The 20,295-nt window shown below is 32.7% G+C and overlaps 1 protein-coding gene across 1 annotated transcript; it reads right to left on the reverse strand.

Moving 5' to 3' along the window:
• Positions 1–17,155: 17,155 nt before the first annotated feature.
• On the reverse strand, positions 17,156–19,333 carry LOC107947502 (5'-3' exoribonuclease 3). The gene is made up of 5 exons (XM_016882140.2): positions 19,111–19,333; positions 18,859–19,023; positions 18,647–18,724; positions 18,463–18,549; positions 17,156–17,388 (listed from the first exon to the last, which is right to left on the reverse strand). Exons 1-5 carry the CDS (start codon positions 19,324–19,326, stop codon positions 17,335–17,337), a joined length of 600 nt encoding a protein of 199 aa, XP_016737629.1. The 5' UTR covers positions 19,327–19,333; the 3' UTR covers positions 17,156–17,334.
• Positions 19,334–20,295: the final 962 nt, after the last annotated feature.

Below are 20,295 nucleotides of genomic sequence, written 5' to 3' on the forward strand. Positions count from 1 at the left end.
GTCCCAAAACATACATTAGTAAAACAAAACTAAATTGCTTAATCACTTGCGTAGTAAAAAATCGTATTAGATTTCAAAAACTTTACAGCAAAAAAATATTTTAAAATTTGTCTTATGAAACCATAGTATATTGTTAGTTATGCCGTCTTGATTAAAACTACGATTAGAAATTGAACGTTTTTAGACTAAATACAAAAATCAATATTGAAGTCCCAAGAAAAATTAAAAAAAAGTTCGTAAAGCCCATAGTTTAGTAAAACAAAACCAAATTGATTAATCAATTGCGTAGTAAAACATCGTATCGAATTTCAAAAACTTTGTTGCAAAAAAACATTTAAAAATTTTTGTCTTATAAAACCATAGTATATTGTTAGTTATGTCAATATTGTTAGTTATGTCATCTTGATTAAAACTCTGATTATATTGTTAGTTATGTCTTCTTGATTAAAACTCTGATTATGAATAGAACGTTTTTAGACTAAATACAAAAATCAATATTAAAGTCCCAAGCAAAATTTAAAAAAAAAACGAAACAGAATTAAAAAAGACCAAAATGTTCAAACCAAGCTCCATAATTGTTGTCCAATCCTAATCCTAATGGTCACCTAAAACGAAACAGAACAAATGAGTGAGCTAGAATCCTATTGTGTGACTTGACCCACATACAAAATTTTCTTACTCATAACGTACACTTATACAAATGCCAAATCAAAATTTCATAACATATATCTTTTTTTCAAATTTCAGAACATATATCATATCAAAACAGATTCTACCCCCATCCACTATTCATTATCTCTGTCCATCCAATCACACTAGTACGTGGCGGTATGTCACTCTCAAATATGAACCTGAGCTGCCAAACAGAAATTGTGATTTAACCACCAAAATTACAGTAAAACTGTCAGATTACACTTCCTCCAACATATCAAAACCCACCCCAATGCATATGTATAATCATGATAACATACATACATATCTCATAAGTTGTATATCATGCATACCTAAACATATATATTTTATAGAGCACAACATATCACATAACTTATACAAAACAAAACTTACTTGACATGCTTTCTAAGCATACTTATGTGTAACGTACTGAATTTTATAAGCAAACAAAGTGCCCATAGATCCAATTTTAGAGTCCCTTAATCGGCCCCTAATTGGGCCTTCAAATTGGTCCAAAAAGGTCCACATGATCTGCTACACGACTGTGTGACGTAGAGTAGTTTCGAAAACAACCTCTTTTTTCAGGTTTTACCGAGTTTCAATCAAGATTTTGGGTTACTTTCACACACCCGATGGATGATTTGATTGACCACACAACTAGGAACTCACAAAACCTACACTCAATCATCAAATCATACCAACTAACCGTCACATACCCATCTAAAATAGCATCTTTTTATCAAAATTTTAGCCCCTAAATTGGGATTCGAGTACTTACCACCCAAAAAATATTGTCCAAAATGAGCACTACTCTGTTGGAAGAATTCGGTTTTCGTACCCTTCGCCTAACCAAAACATAAGAACATTTAACACTACTGAGAACGAGGATTGAACATTAACACAACCATATATTACTTCAAAGAACAAACTAAGTGTGAGACTTCAGAAAAAATTACTTAAACGAAAACTTACACTATGAACGACTTGCGATTTAAGAGCAACACTATGCACGAAGTAAATGGAAATACTCAAGAATTACCAAAAAAGAAGAAAAGAACTCAAGGAAGAAGAAAGAAAAGAAGAAAAAATCAACAATATAGGGAAAAGAAAGAAAAACAACTTTCAAAAGGGGTGGGGGTTTGGATGGTTGCAAATGAGGGAAAAAATAGGAATTTTGATAAATTTAAGAAAATAAAATCAAATATTCTGATAAAAATCCAACCCACCAGATTTTATAGAATTTGAATTGAACTCAACAACCCATAATAGTGTAGGGAGCAAAAAATAATATATATTTATGTAACACAAGACCTAAAGCTAAACTAAAACCTTACCACTAAGCCAAATCATATCACAATCTCACGAAAACAAAAGATAAGGCCTAAGACTCAAGTTGAGCATACTTCAAAAATAAATAAGAAAATCTCAAAACATGGAATCAAACTCAAAACCTAATGCAAACATCCAAAGCACTTAACCAACACACTAAATTAAATTACTTAACAAATTTTCACAATTTAAATCTAAGAAATTTGGGGGGTTACAAACCCATTAATGGATTATTTAAATTTTTAACAACAATTACCAATTCGAGCAATTATTTTAATTTGAGTGATTTAATTAATAAAAAATTAAAGTGACCAAAATAGAGATAACACTATTTTAGAGTGACCTATGATGAAATTTACCCAAAAGTTTATTTACACAAAACATATGCTCCAATATGTTAAAAACTACATAAAACAACAATTTAATGTGTGAAAAATCATTTGGGTTTAGGTTAAAATATGCCACATGTCCGTGTATTCTTCATACATTTTTTTAATTTAGTCTATGTACTTTTATTTCTAAAAATTCAGTCTATCTACTTTTTAGATTTTTTAAGCTTAGGTTCAATATTTAACACTGTTAAATTTTCTTTTTTTAAATTTTTGGTGTGACATTTTGAAATAAAAAAAAATAGATTCACTTGGCAACAATGAAACTATAAAAAAAAATGAAGGCTTATTATATATGAAAAGGCCCCTTTAAAAGAATTCAATAATCAATTGAGCTCTCAATCAGATTTAAGCAATCAATTAAGACCTCGTCCTTTGACATCGTTAACTTCGCTACGTGGCATGCCTAGGTTGTGCCACGTGACGAAAGCAGGTAACTTATCTTAATTTTTTTTTAGTTCTAAAAAACTCTAAAAAGATTTCAAATTTTTAGAAATTTAAAAAAATAGAAATTATAAAAAAATATTTAAAATAATAGAAAATCATTTAAAATATTTTTTCTCTTTTTCTCTTTTCCTTTTTTTTTTACTTTCTTTCTCTCTTTCCTTTAATTTTTTTCTTTCAATTTTCTTTTTTCCCTTTTTTTAATAATAGAAAATATTTTAAAATTTTCATTAAATCTCCTATTGTAATAATGTTTGAACTTCACCTCAACTTCCTAACTCAGAAAACACAAAACTTCTAAGCATACAATAAGTTTATTAGAGCTGTTAAAGCAAGATTTTTCTAGTGTTTTTGTGCTTAAAGTAGTTTAAATTCAGAGCTTCATTAGGCAAAGTCAAAATGAAATTAAATTGCTCTAAACTCATAAACATAACATCCCATTTCTAGAAAATAAATAATTTGGAACTAAATACAAGGGATAAAGAAACTAAGAAAGCTTAATAATTGCTCCAACAATTATAGAAAACATAGGACGAATCCGAGCAAAGGGGTAAGAACCTGGTAAGGTCGAGAGTAGGGAGGAGTAGAGAATCATAGTTTTTGGATTCAGGAGGGTTGACATTAAGGTCAACCAAAATGATGACTTTGGGAGGTGAAAGAACCGTCTAGGAGCTGTCAATGTCGCTTGCGGCGGCATCCACTTCGGGTTTTATGGAAAGTTGGAAAGAAAAATGAGAAAATGGAAAATGGAAAGAAACAAAAAAAAGGAAAAAGGAAAGAAGTAAAAAAAGGAAAACAAAAATAACTATTTTTAAATTATTTTCTATTATTTTTAATATTTTCCATTTTTATAATTTTTAAACTTCAATTTTTCAAATTTTGTGAATTTTTTTGAATTTGTTTATATTTTTAAAAAAATTCATAAAAATTATCATATTTAACCATATTGCACAACCCTGGCATGCCACGTGACAAAGCTAACATTGTTTAGGAGCTTCCACAAAAAGTTTAAATTCAGGCACTTAATTGAGTGCTTAAGTTCGATAAATGGCTCAATTAGGTGTTGTTTATAATTGAGGGCTCAATTGATTATTGAATTATTTTTAAGGCGTTTTCTTATATAATAAGCTAAAAATGAGTGAACTTGAATTTAACAAAAAAAATTAACATAATTAACAATTGGACCTGAATTTTAAAATCTAAAAAATATAGGGGTTAAATTCATAGAAATAAAAGAACATGGATTAATTTCCAAATTTATAAAGAGTATAAGGACTTGAAAATTTTTGGTCATTGAAGTTAACGATGTTAACAGCTAGAATGCGCACTTGTAGGGTTTGATGTTAACAGTTAGTATTGTGTTTCGGTAAGTTTTGATATGTTTAAAAGTGAGAATTGGTAAGTCTATTTTGGCAAGATGAGTATTTGAACTATGGATTATTATACATGTTTGTGACTTTTGAATGTGGTAATTTGGAATTAAAGTTAGATAAAGACTTGTAATGTTTATAACTTGTTTGTGATGGTGCCAATGTGGCATAATGGTTAGGAACTATTAGGATTTATTGTATAATGATTTTGCTTGGGTATTTGACGTGTTTTAAGTTAGGGTTTAATGTATCTAAATTTGTTTTTGGAAGTACTTTAGTGTTTGGTTTGATTCAATTGCATAATTAACATGTTTGGTGTTACACGACTAACCACACGATAATGTGTCACACACGGGTTGGTGACACGATCGTGTGCGATTGGTATTTAGAAAGCATGAAAATGACACGATTTCAGATTGTCACATGGGATAGCCACGCGCTCATGTGAATACTATAGATATGGTATGCCAGATTGCTATACAATCACAATTAGTTACATGACCCAGTCACACTACCATATGACTCAATGATATATGGTCTCAACCTTTCACACAACCTGGCCACATGACTGTGCGACCCCTATTTTATATTTTTGTCTTTCTTTTGTGAAATGTTTCAATTCAATCTTTGATTGATTTTAGAGCTTTTGTAAGCTTAATTTAAGCCCGATCTCGTATGAAAAACATGTTTGGTTTGAATGATTAAGATTTAATGAATTTTTAAAAAAAAATTATTTAAAATTTCATGTTTTTTTTTAATTATTGTAGCATCCCGTAACCTTATTCTAGTGGCAGAGACGAATGAGAGGTGTTACAAGAATGGGAGGGTCACTACTATAGGTGGGTTTCCTATTGGGTTCTTGAGGTGGTCGATATGGATGTGAAGGCTGGTACAGAGCGTTGGGTCTAGGTTGATTCAAGTTGGGTACTCTTTGGTTGGAGGGTCTCCCATGGTTCCCTTCCCACCTAAGATTGGGGTGATCTAGCCACCCCGAGTTATAGGTGTTAGAGTACAGGTTTTATCCCCTATTCCTTAAGTAGTTTAACTCCATGAGAGTGTTTTCATTATGGCTCCCCCAATTTGTGCCTTCATGATTGCTCCATACATGTGCATTGGTTAGAAGGGGCTAGTTTGGAATTGGTGATCGAACCAAACTAACTTTAAGGTTCTTAAGCCTCTTGAGCATTTGTTGAAACCTGTCCTCATTACCGATCGTATTCACGGTCAGCTGGTTAGTTCGGTATGTGAATCACTCAACCGGTAACATACAGGAGTTCATCGCCATACCCACAATTAATTGGCACCCTTCAGCATAGGTCTTTGACATAAATTCCCCCGAGGATGCTCCATCAAGGCTCGATTGCAAGTTCCAGTCAAGCCTATTATAAAAGGTTTGCAATTGTAATCAATCTTGTAAGCCATGACAAGGGCACTTACATAGGATTAATTTGAAGCCCTCTAATGCTTCAAAGAGTGACTCTCCTTCGAGCAGGCAAAAATTCATGATATCCATCCATGACTTCATTGTCTAAAGGTATCACACAAGGTTAAGAAACACTTAAGGTGTTCATTAGGATCCTCGCTCATTGATCCCTGGAATTGAAGATTCCCTTGTATCTTCTAAATCATTGGCGGTTTGATCTTGAAATTGTTAGCATTAATCGCCAGACAATTAATGCTTCCTTGAACTTCCTCCAAGTTAGGCATGGCATAATCTCACAACGTTCTTTGCTCCATCGGTACTTGGCGTAGTGGAGGTGTTTGGTCTTCTACTCTCAGATTGTCAATCTGCGGATTGGCAATTTGTGGGTCTATCAGTAGAGGTTGGGCTACTCTTGGAAGTTGCCCCCTTCTCACATGTGTCAAAATTCTTTTTGATTCTAGTTTTAGTTTGAATGGTACGATCCCATTACCAATTTGAGTCATACACTACTCCTTGCAAGCAAAAAGAATTGACACAAATCAACAAATATTTTCCAAACAAAATTACAAACACAATAGAAAAGAAATGTTGTATCTATAAACTTAGTTTGGGTTAATTATCTCCTTAGAAAGCATGCACTGACTCCGTGGCAATGGCGCCTATAACTTAATCGTGCCTTAGCATGCGTGCACTGAGGTTGAGAATCAACACAAATACAAATCTAATCTATGTGGTATCTACAAGTGTGACAGGTCAGTTATAATATTTATAATGTTCAATGGAACACCAGAGTATTCCAAGGATCGAACCCATAGGAGTCAGCGATTAAGTGATTTATAAACTATTGTCATGCAATTAAAGGAGTCTAAATAACTATTCACTAAGTATTTTATTACGACTGACCATACAAGATTTTAATTACACTAATTAATTACTTAGGAGTGTAAGAGGACTAAATTGTAAATTATGCAAAGCATGAAACTAACAAATATGATAATAGACAATGGTTGGATGATTTCCATGTGATTGGTTAACCTTTAGATTAGGGACCTAAATTACTATTACTCCTAAATTGATTCAATTTTACCTCTTCACCTCAATTTTACTAACTTAGATAAATTAGTTCAATTTATCTCTCAACCTCACCAAACTAACTCGAGACTATCAAATTGGTGTCCGATAAGATCTCCTCTCGGTCTCACTTATCTTAATTTTCCCTTAAAGGTGTTAATCCTGTGTTTTTAAGTCTATTCGATTTAGTTTAAATTTTGCGATTTAGTGTTTAAACCCAAAAATCAATTACCCACCATTTCCATCAACCAACCACCTAAGACTTAGCCTCTTAAACTCATATCTAAGCTATTTAACAACAAAGAATCAAGAAAAAATGACATTAACTTGAGTCAAAAGCAAATCAATAAAAAAACTAAGCTTTTTTACAAAAGCTTGGAGAACACAATAATGGAAGAAAGATAAATGAATGAAAACACAAAAGATCAGATTTTTACTAAATCAAATGAAACAAAGATGAGCTACATTAAACTATGGATTAAAGTGCAATACAATTATAATAGCCCGGTTTTAGCTAAATCAAAACAGTGGTTTTGGAACCACAAATTTGAGGTCGTAAAATTTATTTTATTATTATTTTAATATTTACAGCATGATATTAGAGTTTTGTGAAATTTTCGTAAAGAAATTTTATCGTTCAAGTGTTTAATTCGGTAAAAAGGACTAAATTGCATAAAGCGTAAAAGTTGGGTTCTATAAGCTAAAGGTATCAAATAGCCATCGAACCTAAAAGTGAAGGTCCTTATGTAGTAAATATCCCATTTATGAGATAGTGGATGATAATGGAGTGGCAATTGGTGTTATTATTAATGTTTTTAAAGGGTAAAAGGGTAAATAGATAATTAAGTTAATAATAAATAAAACAAAGCCAAATTTCATCATCTTACATCCATTTACAATAAAAAATAGGGTTTAAAATAGCCATTGAAGAGCTAGACATTCGACCATGATGTTTTTGCTCAAATATGTATGATTTTAACTCCGTTTTTAATGCTTTCTACGTATTTGTGATCGTTGCAGCTAGAACTAGTTAGCCCGTGTCCTCGATTTCAAAACTATTAAAGATTTTGATAGTTGCCATTGAAAATTTTATGTGGTCTTTGATGTTTAATGATGAAATATGAATATTTGATGTTAGATTTTCATATTTTATAAAGTGATTTTTGATAAAAATCCAAATTAGGGATTTATTTGTGAAATTTTCAAATTGGGGGGTTGAAATGTGAAATAAATGGAATTAATGGGATGCTAGGTACCTAGGGAAGATTCGGCCAAGCATGGGTTTAATGAAATTATGTGTATTTTGTGTTGTTTTGAAATAGGGACTAAATTAAGAAAATGTGAAATTTTAGAGGCTAAAGTGCAAAATTCTCATTTATGTGTTTTTGGATGAAATTAAATGAATAGGTGATTAAATAAGTTAAATTTGAATTGATTTAGATAAAGAAAGAAAGGAATCGGAGTTAGATTGGGGAAAGTCGAAAGTTGTTGAATAGTCGTTTCGATCCGTTCGTTTTTGAACGAGGTAAGTTCATAAGTAAATAAATGTTCTTAAATTAAATTGTATATACAAATGTATATGTTGCCGAATTGAACTGAGCATGGGATGACCTATTTTGAGCTTGAATTGATTGAATTATGACGTCTGAAAGCCCCGTATGAACTGTAGGAATAGTATAGGATACGTATGTCATGACGTTAGGACTTTCGAGGTCTGATTTCATGGAAGACCATGTCTGGGACATTGGCTTTGATATGAGATTACGTTTAAGACCATGTCTAGGACATTGGCATCGTATATGATTCGTGTAAGACCTCGTCTAGAACAGAGGCCTCGGTATGTGATAACATGTAAGACCATATTGGGGTATGGCATTATATGTGATATGTGTTTTCGAGTCTCCTTAACAATTTTGAATGGTTCAATGGGCAATGTTAAAACGAGTCTAAATTTGAAATTGAGCTAAATGATTCAGGTACGTATGAGGTTTATATGTTCATTGAAAAAATAATAATAAGGTAAGTGAAGTTACTTATTGTGGTAATTTGGATTATATGAGAAAATGATTGTATATGTGTATGAGATTAGTTAAATTTGTCCTATTCCGAATTGAATTATATATGTTCTTGTGATAAATTATTTGCTTATGACTTGCTAAGCTTTCAAAGCTTACTTTGTGCTTTTGTTTCTGTTTTATAGATATATAAAGCTAGCTCAAGTTCGAGGATCATCAAGGAACATCGCCACACTATCAATCACTATTTTGGTACTTTAAGATTTTGTACCTTTGACGTATGGCATGTATAGGCTAATTTCAATATGGTTCATTTTGATTTGTATATATATATCCATGCGAAAATGGCTTGATAATGATGCTAATGTTTGTGTATATTAGGCCATGTAATTAGTTCATTCTGGAAGTATGCCATATGGTATATCTTGTGTGGTGGATGGTCATATAACTTGGTTTGAGTAATGAGGTAAATGATGGATTTTTTTTTAACTATGGTGTATGTTCCTATAGGTTATATGATGAATATATATATTGATTGTGTATTGGTTATTTAGGTATGATTCTAAATGGGGACTAATGACTATGTTTTTGGTATGTTTCGTTGGTTATATATATAGTTATAAATTACATGTTGATGTTTGTATTAGGTTATGAAATAGTATGTTTAGCTTAATATTGAGTGGTGGAATTGGTATGTTTAGTATTTAGTTAAAGGCATGAAATTATACTAAAGGATGTCTTAATGTATGCTTGGTTTATGAGATGAATTATGTTTGATTATGATTTAGGTATTCGAATACCATGTAATTGATGGTCACATGGTTCAAACTTTGTATTTATAAAGCACGTGCACTATGATTTTGATGATTGTTGGTTGGTTAGTAATTTGATTAGATAAATGATATTGATATAGTTGAATATTGAAACATGATTTGTATATGTGAAATGACTAGAAAAGTATGATTGATTTTGGTTGACTATGTGATTCAGATATACGAATTTGACTTGTAGAAAAAAAAATTGTAAAGTAGATTAAATTACTTTGTGCTTGAATTGTATTGAATAAATGTTCTGAACTGTGTTTTGATCAGTAATGCTTTGTAACCCTAATTCAACGAAGGATTTAGGATAGGGGTGTTACATTTGATTGGTATCAGAGCTACGGTTTAGTCGGTTCTAGGACTAACGTAGCACGTGTGATTCTAGCTATACATGCCATATATTTAAAGTACGATAGTATGATGATTCCTGACAATTAAAATGTGTTTTTGTATAGTAAATGGATCCCGGTCGAGCTGTAGCTGATGATGTGAAAAATAATGCACCCGTTCCCACTCAAGGGGCAGTGACGACTGATTCTAGGCCGATTACGAGTAACCACGAGGAAGAGGCTAAACAAGTTTTCTTCTAGATGATGAATGAATGGTTCACACAGTATATCCAAATAAATCCGACAGCTCAACAACCTCCACCCCCACCTAATCCTCCCCAAATACCTGTGATACCTCAAGTTACTGATCCGATGCGATTAAATAAGCCTTCAATTGATAAAATTAGAAAATACAGGGTCGAAGAGTCAAAGCTACTATTGATGATGATACCAAGCAAGCTGAATTCTGGCTTGATAGTACGATTCAGGTGTTCGATGAATTATCTTATACTCCTGATGAATGTATCAAATGTGTATCTTTGTTAAAGGACACTGCATATCACCGGTGGAATACACTAGTATCAGTGGTTCCAAAAGAACGGGTTACTTGGGAGTTTATTTTAGACTGGATTCTGGAAGAAATATATCAGTTAGAGATTCATAGATCAAAAACACAAAAAAATGCTCAAGTTAAAACAAGGTCGTATGACAGTGACAGAATATGAGCGAGAATTTGTGAGACTCAGCAGATATGCACTGGAATATGTTTCGACTGAAGCAACAATGTGTAAAAGATTTGAAGACAGTTTGAATGAAGACATTAAGCTATTAGTTGGGATTCTAGAAATAAAATAGTTTGTGGTACTCGTTGAGCGAGCATATAAAGCTGAGGAACTTGGGAAAGAGAAAACAAAAGCTGACATTGAAGCTAGAGATTTGAGAAAAATATCATCGAGTAAGTCATTTTAGTCAGCATCAAAGAAGTTCTGAGATGATTTTAGATGTTTAAAGGCTACTGTGGGTTATTCTAGACGAGATCGAGATAGACCACTTGTGAGTTCGAAAGTTACATAAATAGCTAGTGTTGGAAATGTCAGTCCAAATCAACCTCAGTGCAAACATTATGGTAAACGACATCTCGACAATTTTAGATTAAAGTATCGGGCTTGTTTCAAATGTGGATCATTAGGTCATCTCATCCGTGAATGTCCTGAGTTGGCCGAGCAAGATACAGTGCAGAATACGAGGCCGAGTAACACTGCAGCTAGAAGTAGACCACCCAGAAACACTGGTAATGTGAGTGGTAGTCAGAGGGGAACTAAAGACACTGCTGTTAGATTTGAAGCCCGCGCACCTACCAGAGCTTATGCTATTCTCGCTCGCGAAGAAGCCTCGTCTCCAGATGTTATTACTGATACTTTCACTCTCTATGATACTACTGTGATTGCATTGATAGATCCAGGATCAACTCATTCTTATATATGCATAAATTTAGTATCTAGTAAGACTTTGCCTATAGAGTCTACTAAATTTGTGATTTGAATATCAATCCCCTTAGGCAAGTGTGTTTAAGTAGATAAAGTGTGCAAGAACTGTCCGTTGATGATTTGAGATTTTTTCTTTCCAGCTGATCTGATGTTGTTACCATTTAATGAATTTGATATAATTTTGGGTATGAATTGGCTAATGTTGCATGATACGATTGAGAACTACAAACGAAAGACGATCGATTTGAAATGTCAGAATAATGAGATTACCTGGATTGAGTTAGATGATCTGAATGGGTTGCCGGTTGTGATTTCGTCGATGAAAGCTCAGAGTTATGTGAGAAAAGGCTATGAACCTTACTTTGCTTATGTTCTTGATATAAAAGTAATTGAAAAGAAGATTGAATATGTGCCAGTTGTGTGTGAGTATCCAGATGTATTTCCTGAAGAGCTACTGGATTACCACCGATTCGAGAAGTTGAATTTGGTATTGAATTAGTGCCGAGAACTACTCCGATATCAATAGCTCCATATAGAATAGCTCCGATCGAGTTAAAAGAATTGAAATCTCAGTTGCAAGAGTTGACCGATATAGGATTTGCACGACCGAGTTTCTCTCCCTGGGGTGCTCCGGTATTATTTGTGAAAAAGAAAGATGGAACTATAAGAATGTGTATTGATTATAGACAGCTCAATAAAGTGACAATCAAGAATAAATATCCTCTGCCACAAATAGATGATTTGTTTGATCAGCTGAAAGGGGCTATAGTGTTTTCAAAGATAGATTTGAGATCGGGTTATTATCAACTGCGAGTTAAAGACTTAGATGTGCCGAAAACTACTTTCTGAACGAGGTACAGGCATTATGAGTTTCTAGTTATGCCTTTCGGAGTGACGAATGCACCTGCTATTTTTATGGACCTAATGAATCGGATCTTCAGACCGTATTTGGATAGATTTGTTGTTGTGTTTATAGATGACATATTGATCTATTCCCGTGATGAATCTGAGCATTATGAACATTTGAGAATAGTGCTACAGACTTTGCGAGATAAACAGCTATTTGCAAAGTTTAGTAAATGTGAGTTTTGGTTACGGGAAGTTGGTTTTCTGGGGCATATTGTGCCAGCATCAGGTATTCAAGTCGATCTGAGTAAGATTTTGGCAATATTGGATTGGAAGCCTCTGAAAAATGTATCCAAAGTTCGAAGTTTTCTAGGACATGCCAGTTATTACAGACAATTCGTAAAAGGTTTCTCAATGATTGCAACTCTGTTAACGAGACTACTTTAGAAAGATGTTAAGTTCGAGTGGCTGGGCAAGTGCCAAAAAAAGTTTTGATTAGCTGAAAGCTCTTTTGACTGAAGCTCCAGTGTTAATACAGCCAGAATCGGGTAAATAATTCGTAATCTATAGTGATGCATCGTTGAATGGTTTGGGCTGTGTTTTGATGTAGGAAGGCAAAGTCATAGCTTATGCCTCGAAACAATTAAAGCCGCATGAAAAGAATTACCCAACGCACGATTTGGAATTAGCAGGTATCGTGTTGAGTTGAAGATTTGGCGTCACTATCTGGTCGGTGAGAAATGTCATGTTTATTCTGATCACAAGAGCTTAAAATATTTGATGACTCATAAAGATCTAAAACTACGACAACGAAGATGGTTGGAATTGTTAAAAGATTACGAGCTAGTGATTGACTACCATCCGGGAAAGGCCAATGTTGTTGCTAATGCTTTAAGTTGGAAATCTTTGTTTGCTCTACGTGCAATGAATAATCAATTGGCTCTATCTGATGACGACTCGATTAAAGCTGAGTTGAAAGCAAGACCATTATTTATGCAGCAGATTTGTGAAGCTTAGAAAGTTGATACTGAATTGTTAGCAAAACGGGCTCAATGTGATTTGAATTCTAATTTAGAATTACGAGTTAATGCTAATGATTGTTTAAGATTTAGAGGCCGAATATGTGTATCGAGAAATTTAGAGTTGATTCAAATGATTTTAAATAAAGCTCATAGTAGTCGTTTGTCTATTCATTCGAGAAGCACGAAAATGTATAACGATCTAAAACAGCTTTACTGGTGGTCTGGTATGAAATGTGACATCTCAGAGTTCGTTTCTAAATGTTTGATTTGTCAGCAAGTTAAAGCTGAGCATCAGATACCATTTGGTTTATTGCAGCCGATTATGATTCTCGAGTGGAAATGGGATAGAGTGACTATGGATTTTGTGTCGAGATTGTCCCTATCAACGGGAAAGAAAGATGCAATCTAGGTCATAATTGACAGATTGACGAAATCAGCTCATTTCATTCCAGTACGAACGGACTATTCGCTTGATAAGTTAGCTGAGTTGTATATTTTTGAGGTTGTGAGATTGCACGGAGTACCTATTTCCATTATTTCGGATAGAGATTCGAGGTTCACATCGCGGTTTTGGAAGAAACTGCAAGATGCACTAGGTACAAAGCTACACTTTAGTACCGTCTTTCACCCACAAACGGATCGACAATCCGAGCGAGTTATTTAGATACTTGAGGATATGTTACAATGTTACGTTATTAAGTTTGAAGGTACGTGGGAAAAGTATTTGCCGTTGATTGAATTTGCGTATAATAACAACTTTCAATCGAGTATTAAAATAGCACCTTACGAAGATTTATACGGTCGTAAATGCCAAACACCTTTGTACTGGACTGAACTTAGTGAGAATAAGATTCACGGGGTCGATTTGATTAAAGAGACTGAACAGAAAGTGAAAGTGATTCGTGATAGTCTGAAAGCAACGTCAGATTGTTAGAAATCGTACACAGACTTGAAACGAAAAGATATTTAGTTTCAAATTAGAGATCGAGTGTTTTTTGAAAGTATCTCCATGGAAGAAAATACTTAGATTTGGCAGAAAAGGCAAGTTAAGTCCAAGATTCATCGGGCCGTATGAAATTATCGAGCGTATCAGGTCAGTTGCTTATAGATTGTTGTTGCCACCTGAATTAGAAAAGATTCATAATGTATTTCATGTATCGGTGCTTCGACGATATCAATCCGATCCCTCACATGTGATTTCCCCGTCTGATATTGAGATTCAGTCTGATATGACATACGAAGAAGAACCGATCCAAGTTTTAGATCTCGAGGTTAAAAGAACTGAGAAATAAGAAAATTTCATCAGTGAAATTCTTATGGCATCGACACGGGGTTGAAGAAGCTACGTGGGAGCCCAAGGGTGCTATGAGAGAGTAATATTCAAATCTATTCACTGGTAAGATTTTCGGGGACGAAAATCCATAAGGGGGGAGAGTTGTAACAACCCAATTTTAGCTAAATCTAAACAGTGGTTTTGGAACCACAAATCCGAGGTTCTAAAATTTCTTTTATTATTATTTTAATATTTAAAGAATGATATTAGAGTTGTGTGAAATTTTCGTGAAGAAATGTTATCGTTTAAGTGTTTAATTCGGTAAAAAGGACTAAATTACGTAAAACGTAAAAGTTGTGTTCTATAAGCTAAATTTATCAAATAGCTATAAAACCTAAAAGTGAAGGTCCTTATGTATAAATAACCCATTTATGAGATATTGGATGATAGTGGAGTGACAATTGGTGTTATTATTAATGTTTTTAAAGGGTAAATGGGTAATTAGGTAATTAAGTTAACACTAAATAAAACAAAGCTAAATATCATCATCTTCCATCCATTTACAACCAAAAATAGGGTTTAAAATAGCCATTGAAGAGCTTGACATTCGGCCATGGTGTTTTTGCTCAAATAGGTACGGTTTTAACTCTGTTTTTAATGATTTCTACGTTTTTGTGATCGTTGTAGCTAAAACTAGCTAGCCCGTGTCTTCGATTTCAAAACTATTAAATATTTTGATAGGTTCCATTGAGAATTTTATGTGGTCTTTGATGTTTAATGATGAAATATGAATATTTGATATTAGATTTTCATATTTTATAAATTGATTTTTGATGAAAATCCAAATTAGGGGTTTATTTGTGAAATTTACAAATTGAGGGGTTGAAATGTGAAATAAATGGAATTGATGGGCTGCTAAGGACCTAGGGAAGATTCTGCCAAGATGGGTTTAATGAAATTATGTGTATTTTGAGTTGGTTTGAAATAGGGACTAAATTGAGAAAATATGAAATTTTAGGGGTTAAAGTGCAAAATTTCCATTTATATGTTTTTGGATGAAATTAAATTGATATGTGATTAAATAAGTTAAATTTGAATTGATTTAGATCAAGAAAGAAAGAAATCGGAGTTAGATCGGGGAAAGTCGAAAGTTGTCGAATAGTCGTTCTGCCCCGTTCGTTTCTGAACGAGATAAGTTCATAAGTAAATAAATGTTCTTAAATTAAATTGTATATACAAATATATATGTTGTTGAATTGAATTGAGCATGGGATGGCCTGTTTCGGGCTTGAATTGATTGAATTACGACATCCGAAAGCCCCGTATGAACCATAGGAATATTAGAGGATACGTATGTCATGACGTTAGGACTTTCGAGGTGTGATTACATGTAAGACCATGTCTGAGACATTAGCATCGATATGAGATTACGTGTAAGACCATGTCTGGGACATTAGCACCATATATGATTCGTGTAAGACCCTGTCTAGGACAAAGGCATCGATATGTGATAACATGTAAGACCATATCTAGGATATGGCATTGTATGTGATATATGTGCTTTCAAGTATCCTTAACGATTTCGAATGGTTCAACACACAATGTTAAAATGAGTTCGAATGTGAAATTGAGTTAAATTATTCAGGTACGTATGAGATTTATATGTTCATTGAAAAATAAAGGTAAGTGAAGTTACTTAATGTGGTAATTTGGATTATATGAGAAAAATGACTGTATATGTGTATGAGACACTACACCAAAATAGGCTTTTAGCGGCGCTTTTTTAGGCCTTTAGCGACGCTAAAAGTATTTGCGGAGCTTTGAGAAGCGCCGGAAAAAACGCCGCTAAAGACCGTGTCGCTAACTTTAGCGGCGCTTTTCCCACAAACGCCACTAAAGACCAAGACCTTTAGTGGCGCTTTTCCCACAAGCGCCGCTAAAGGTCATGATCTTTAGCGGCGCTTCTACCACAAATGCAACTAAAGATCATGACCTTTAGCGACGCTTCTACAACAAACGCCACTATAAAGATGACTTTTAGAGGCGCTTTTTTGACAAACGCCACTAAAAACATGACTTTTAAAAAAAATTTAATTAAATAATATTTATTTTTATGATAAATATTATATTATGTTTTTTTTAAATTTAAACTTTAAACTATATACTTTTAGGAATAAAAAATATTAATTAAATTAAAATTTCTATTAAAATTTTAACTTTAAAGCTAAATATATATTTCCATGTAACAAGGATATAAATTCGTACCCATTTCAAATATATCCTATAAAAACTTGTCACGACAGTGATATATATTGCATGCTTGATAATATATCAACCATCTCAACCGCATATATTTCAAGACAATTCACAATTGTTAAACTATCAAAAAATTTGCTAAGTATGACAGGCTTCAGATTGTTGAGAAAAATCAATACAAAGATTTATAACTTCAAACTATCAAACAATTCCATTCATCTAAAGACATCCTTAGAACATTTATGAGCACTATGTCATACTCATTTATCAGCTCTTAAAAAATTAACAGCATGTATGACCTTGCAGTTCAATTAATCACCACATTTCGTCCAGCAAGCACTTTATTGGCTTTCTATAAAATTTAAGATTCTTAGACTTTCCCCAGAAATTATTTTTCAGTCCAAAACGAATCCAACAGAAAATTATTAATAGCAATTGACTTGCATATTTAAAATGACAAGCAAGTTAGTTACTGACATCAAGGGGAGGATTTAGATATTCTATTCCATTGCTTATCTGACCATATGGCTCCATTAAATCAACCACGTTTTGCAGATCATCTTTGGTCAAATTTAGTCCAAGGTGATTCACCAGCATTTGGCTAATTTGCTTGACAACTTTGGGATCATGCTGCTGAAAATCTACAAGCAGTACAAATTACAGTTAGATAATTTGGTTAAAATTGATTAGTGCCTAAAACATGAATTTACCACCAATTAAGATGGATTACTTAAATATGAAACTCAGAGAAACAGAGGTAAACATGTAAACTGAATGAAAACACTTAAATAACTGATTCTTTGAATTTCAGGAAGAATAAAACAAGACATTAATGAGATTGCTTAAACTATACCGGTTCTCATCCTGTATAAAAGAAAAATAATAAAAATAAAATTGCATATAAAAAATGAAATTATAGCTCTAAAGTCCAAAATAGACATCAATAATTTCCACCACAAAGATAGCAAACTACCGAAGCATTTCACTAGTTAAAGCAATTTCAAAGAGGAAAACTGGTTTGGTACTATCTCAAGGATAATTTATTTAAATTATATACTCCATTGACTCGGTGAATATTTGATTCTCTAATATAGTATAAGTAGCTAGTTATTAATATTAGAAGAAATGACAAAACAAAATTATTATTAATTTTTCTTCAAAAAACAGTAAATATGAATTTGAATTAGAAAAAATTTTAAGAAATGTAAGGCCAGCCAAATGTTGCCAAGAGCACAAGGTATTCTAGTAAAGTTAAATGCTCAGATATTGAGAAGTGGTGGGTTTGATATATCTCATTTCTTACTAGTAAAGTTATAGTTAATGATTTTTAAAAAGAAAGAAACTAAAGAGATTTTATGCAAGTTCTTTGTTCACCAGATTCACAACTCAAGCCAGCATAACCAACAATCTAATCAAATAACAGGCAGCTAAAATCAGCAGATTAAAATTAATATTAGCTAACAAAGAAGAAAAACCTAACACTACTTCATCATTGAAATGAATATTGTCTAAATCTAAACCAATTGGCATATGAAAGAGGATTGAACACATAATGAATACTACATGCAAAATGAAATAGAAAGAGACTACTGACTCACAAGGTAAGATCATTCGCAAGTTTTCCAGAATAATTTGGATCACAGATAAAAGCTAAATACAAACTAATTTTTTGTTTAAGTTAAAGAGAATCATATTGATCCTAAACTCAAACAAACCTGATGCAACTGTGCTGTTTTGTTGAATATTTTATCTTCATAGGACCCCACAGCTTGGATAAAATGCTCTACCCTGCTCAAATTAGGCTGAAATAAAAATCATACAGTCAAAAGCTTTAGTTTACTAGATGAAATTTGATGACTGGAATAATAAGTGGCCATCACACATAAGATCAACAGGCACCTTGCTTCCATCAGTCAAATAACCACCAAATGATCTAAATTCCTTCTTGTATACTACCATTAACAAGTTGATTGCATCCTGAAATTAACAAATTACAAAGGGGAAGGCTTTCAATTAAAACCTTGGCTTCATATAAAAGCCCTAAAGTTACAGTCAAAATCACAATATAAAAATACAACCCAACAATAGAATAATTACTTCAACATAAAAACCTCACGAATCTCGAGTGTAGGCATATGAGGTAAGAAATCATTGCCAACAAAGAAGCATATGAATATAAAATCATCCACAACGCGTTCCAAGTCAATTTCAAAAGGAGGATTGGGGATTCTCATCTCATATTCCAGATACTCCCTAAGGGTCCATATGTTCAAGAACTGCAAAGATGAAGCAAATAACAAGTTCTAATTTTTCCAAATAATTTATTATAATAATTCCAACTATAAATTCAATTGAAAAGTAACTTGATATGGCTTTCTGGCCACAGCTTTTCCATCAGCTTTCTCATCAAATTCTCCTTCCTTCCTCTTTGCCTTTCCTTCACAATTTGCTGCTATATGGCCCATCTGACCGTATATGAAGCATTTATCTTGCCCAGGGGTGAAGACAATCTGAAAATATTTCATAAACCCTGTTACTTTTGAGCCAAGAGGGAACATGATAATAGAATGATAAAACATCCTTCGAAGAAAATTCATTTAAGTGGCAACATCTACTTACTCCTACAAACAAGTAAAATAGCCAACCTCAGGTAGAAGTTACAAAATTAAAGAAAACTATAATAAAATTGATCTATAATAAAACAAATCTAAAGTAAACCTTAAATCCTAAACCATTTAATATATATAAAATTGATCTATTATCTCTTAAATAATTTAAACTATAATAATAATTTTAATATATTAAAATTAATATTATCTCTTTTACAATTATATAAGAAATTATTTAATATATAAATTAAAAAATACCAATTAATCTAAACCCTATCCCTAAACCCATGTCTCCTAAACCCTAAATCATAAAACATAAACCCTTTAACCCCTAACCCCTAACCTCTAACCCTTAACCCCTAACCCCTCTTTTACAATTATATAAGAACTTAATTAATATATAAATTAAAAAATACTAATTAATCTAAATCTTAAACTCTAACCCAACCCTAAATCATTGACTCTTAACTTCTAACCCCTAACCCCTGACTATTAAGCCTTAAACCTTATTTAATATATAAATTAAAAAACACTAATTAATCTAAATCATAAACCCTAACCCTAACCTGAATCCCTAACCCCTAACCCTTAAACCTTATTTAATATAAATTAAAACACACTAATTAATCTAAACCTTAAACTCTAACCTGACACCGAATCCATAAACCTTAAATCTCTAACTCTTAATCTTTAACCCCTAACCCTTAACCCCTAAATCACAAACCTTAAACCAAAATTCCAAATCCATAGTCCCTAATTCCATAATCTATAAACCTTAAAATTGTAACTCCTAAACCGGCCTTAAATCCTAAATTAACCATATACCTTAAACCATATATATTAAACCCTAAACTATAATCATAATTAATTAAATATTTTAAAATTAATACTATCGTATCTTTTACAATTATATATGAAAGTATTTAATATATAAATTAA

This window comes from Gossypium hirsutum, chromosome D12, assembly GCF_007990345.1.
Source record: "Gossypium hirsutum isolate 1008001.06 chromosome D12, Gossypium_hirsutum_v2.1, whole genome shotgun sequence".
Classification (NCBI taxonomy): Eukaryota; Viridiplantae; Streptophyta; class Magnoliopsida; order Malvales; family Malvaceae; genus Gossypium; species Gossypium hirsutum.

What these genes read in the sequence shown, in the direction of transcription:
- LOC107947502 (XM_016882140.2), bottom strand. Translation starts at nt 19,326, where the DNA reads ATGTTTTATCATTCTATTATCATGTTCCCTCTTGGCTCAAAAGTAACA. An exon ending in ATTTGACTGATGGAAGCAAG is followed by an intron (nt 18,550 to 18,646) that starts GTGCCTGTTGAT and finishes TTTTTATTTCAG; the next exon opens with CCTAATTTGAGCAGGGTAGA. An exon ending in AAACAGCACAGTTGCATCAG is followed by an intron (nt 17,389 to 18,462) that starts GTTTGTTTGAGT and finishes TACTGCTTGTAG; the next exon opens with ATTTTCAGCAGCATGATCCC.